The sequence below is a fragment of the Aplysia californica genome, unplaced genomic scaffold (genome assembly GCF_000002075.1).
Source record: "Aplysia californica isolate F4 #8 unplaced genomic scaffold, AplCal3.0 scaffold00420, whole genome shotgun sequence".
NCBI lineage: Eukaryota > Metazoa > Mollusca > Gastropoda > Aplysiida > Aplysiidae > Aplysia > Aplysia californica.
This window is the reverse complement of record NW_004797690.1, coordinates 671,922-673,889: the sequence shown is the minus strand read 5'-3', so window position 1 is coordinate 673,889 and position 1,968 is coordinate 671,922. Positions and strand designations below refer to the sequence as shown.

Here is a 1,968-nt window from a genome sequence, read left to right as displayed (position 1 = left end):
CTTGTTTTAATTTTAGACAAAAATAAAATAACAATATAAAATGTTTAAATTTATTTGTTTAATAGCTCAACGTTTCGCCCTGTGGGCTTCCTCAGGAGCAACTCATCATCATTGTGATTTTGAAACAGGCATAGGTGATCATGGTTTGCCAACGGTTTTCTTTGCTTGGACATTCTAAATAAATAAATAAATAAATAAATGAATAAATGAATAAATAATTAAGCTATTTATCTCAATTTACTTGATTAATTAATTAAATGTGTTACCCTGGTCTCTCCTCGTCCCCATCTGTTCAGGTGTTTCCGAGTATGTTGCTCTGGACCCCTATTTTGTTTGTCTTCTATTTATTTTTTTCAGTGAGAGTAAGAGGCTGTATCAAAGATTAGGGAAATACACTGAAGACATCAAATTCTCATTTGAAAAAAAAAAAACCACTCTTCACAATGTGCACAGTTATTATAATATTATGATGTACTTATGGCTGCTGCAAAGATGTTGTGTTTTCTTTCTCAAACAGATATTTCAGAAGTTTTGTTTTTTCTTTTGATTGTGTGTAAAGAGTGAGCGATAGAGCGTGTGTATGTGCCGAAGGGTAGGGAATAAGAGTGAGGCAGAGGGAGGGGGGGTAGACATACCGACAGAGAGAAGGGGAGAGAGGTAGGAGGAAGCTGGAATGAGCGAGTGAGAGAGACACACCCAGAGGGAGAGAGAGAGAGAGAGAGAGAGAGAGAGAGAGAGAGAGAGAGAGAGAGAGAGAGAGAGAGAGAGAGAGTGAGAGAGAGAGAAAGGGGGAGGAATAAGAGGGAATGAGAGAGGTGTATAGAGAAAGAGACAAGGGGGGGGGGGGGGGGTTAGAACGAGAAAGCGACAGAGGAATAACGAAGTAATAAAGAAAGAATTAATAAATGGTTTACTGTGAAAAAAAAATACAAGGAAACCTTTTATAGTGTTAGAAATTCTGAACATTTGTTCTTGTTACCTATCTATCTATCTATCTATCTATCTATCTATCTATCTATCTATCTATCTATCTATCTATCTATCTATCTATATATATATATATATATATATATATATATATATATTATATATATAATATGCTGTTCTCTTTGGTCACAGAAAACTACTGCCACACTTGTGTAGATGCCATTGACAACAATGGCTGCAACGGCACACAGCTGTGTGACAAAGAACATGTGAGTTCACATAATACATTCATTCACTGCTTACACCATCTTACAAAACTACTCCGTTTTCAAAAGTTGTTAAACAACTCACTTTAAGTTAACAAATTTATATAGAATATTATTTCTTAATTGCCAAAATTTTACGGTACATTTTATCCCGTGGTTAAAATAAGGGAAGTCATATGAGGTTGAATAAGATAAACATGCTTGTCTCCTTGTAAACTTTTGAGAAGAATAACCTATTTAGCATTCAAAATAGATAGATAGATAGATAGATAGATGATAGATAGATAGATAGATAGATGATAGATAGATAGATAGATAGATAGATAGATAGATAGATAGATAGATAGATAGATAGACATTGATTTCCACTTCAGGAAAAAAACAACGATAATTAATACATATGTACCTACATTCCGTTCCACAGCCCTTGTGCTTGACAACTGTTGTGTTTGATGAGGACCAGATCGGAATAGACAAACGATGTGCCAGAGCCCAGGTGAGTTGTTTACATGAATGTTTAGCTGTGCACACACACACACAAACACATAGACACACACACACACACGAGCGCACGCTCCCTCTCTCTCACACACACACACATACACACATACACTCACACACACGCACACACACATAAACACACACGGGAGATCGCCACACACACGCACACATACGCAGATAACATACAGAGACAGAAAAACGTTCACACAGACACGCAAACGCCCTCGCACATAAGCGTACACAGGTACATACAAACACAAACACACACACACAC

General features: G+C 36.7%; 1 protein-coding gene across 1 annotated transcript in view; it reads left to right on the top strand.

The window, feature by feature from the left end:
- The window catches only part of LOC101847831 (ly6/PLAUR domain-containing protein 6), a gene marked incomplete at its 3' end in the record, with an annotated part of 5,260 nt that extends 3,571 nt beyond the window's left edge, over positions 1-1,689 (top strand). The window contains 2 exon segments of the mRNA XM_013085952.2: positions 1,120-1,196; positions 1,618-1,689. Coding sequence (XP_012941406.1) covers positions 1,120-1,196; positions 1,618-1,689 — 149 coding nt within the window.
- Positions 1,690-1,968: the final 279 nt, after the last annotated feature.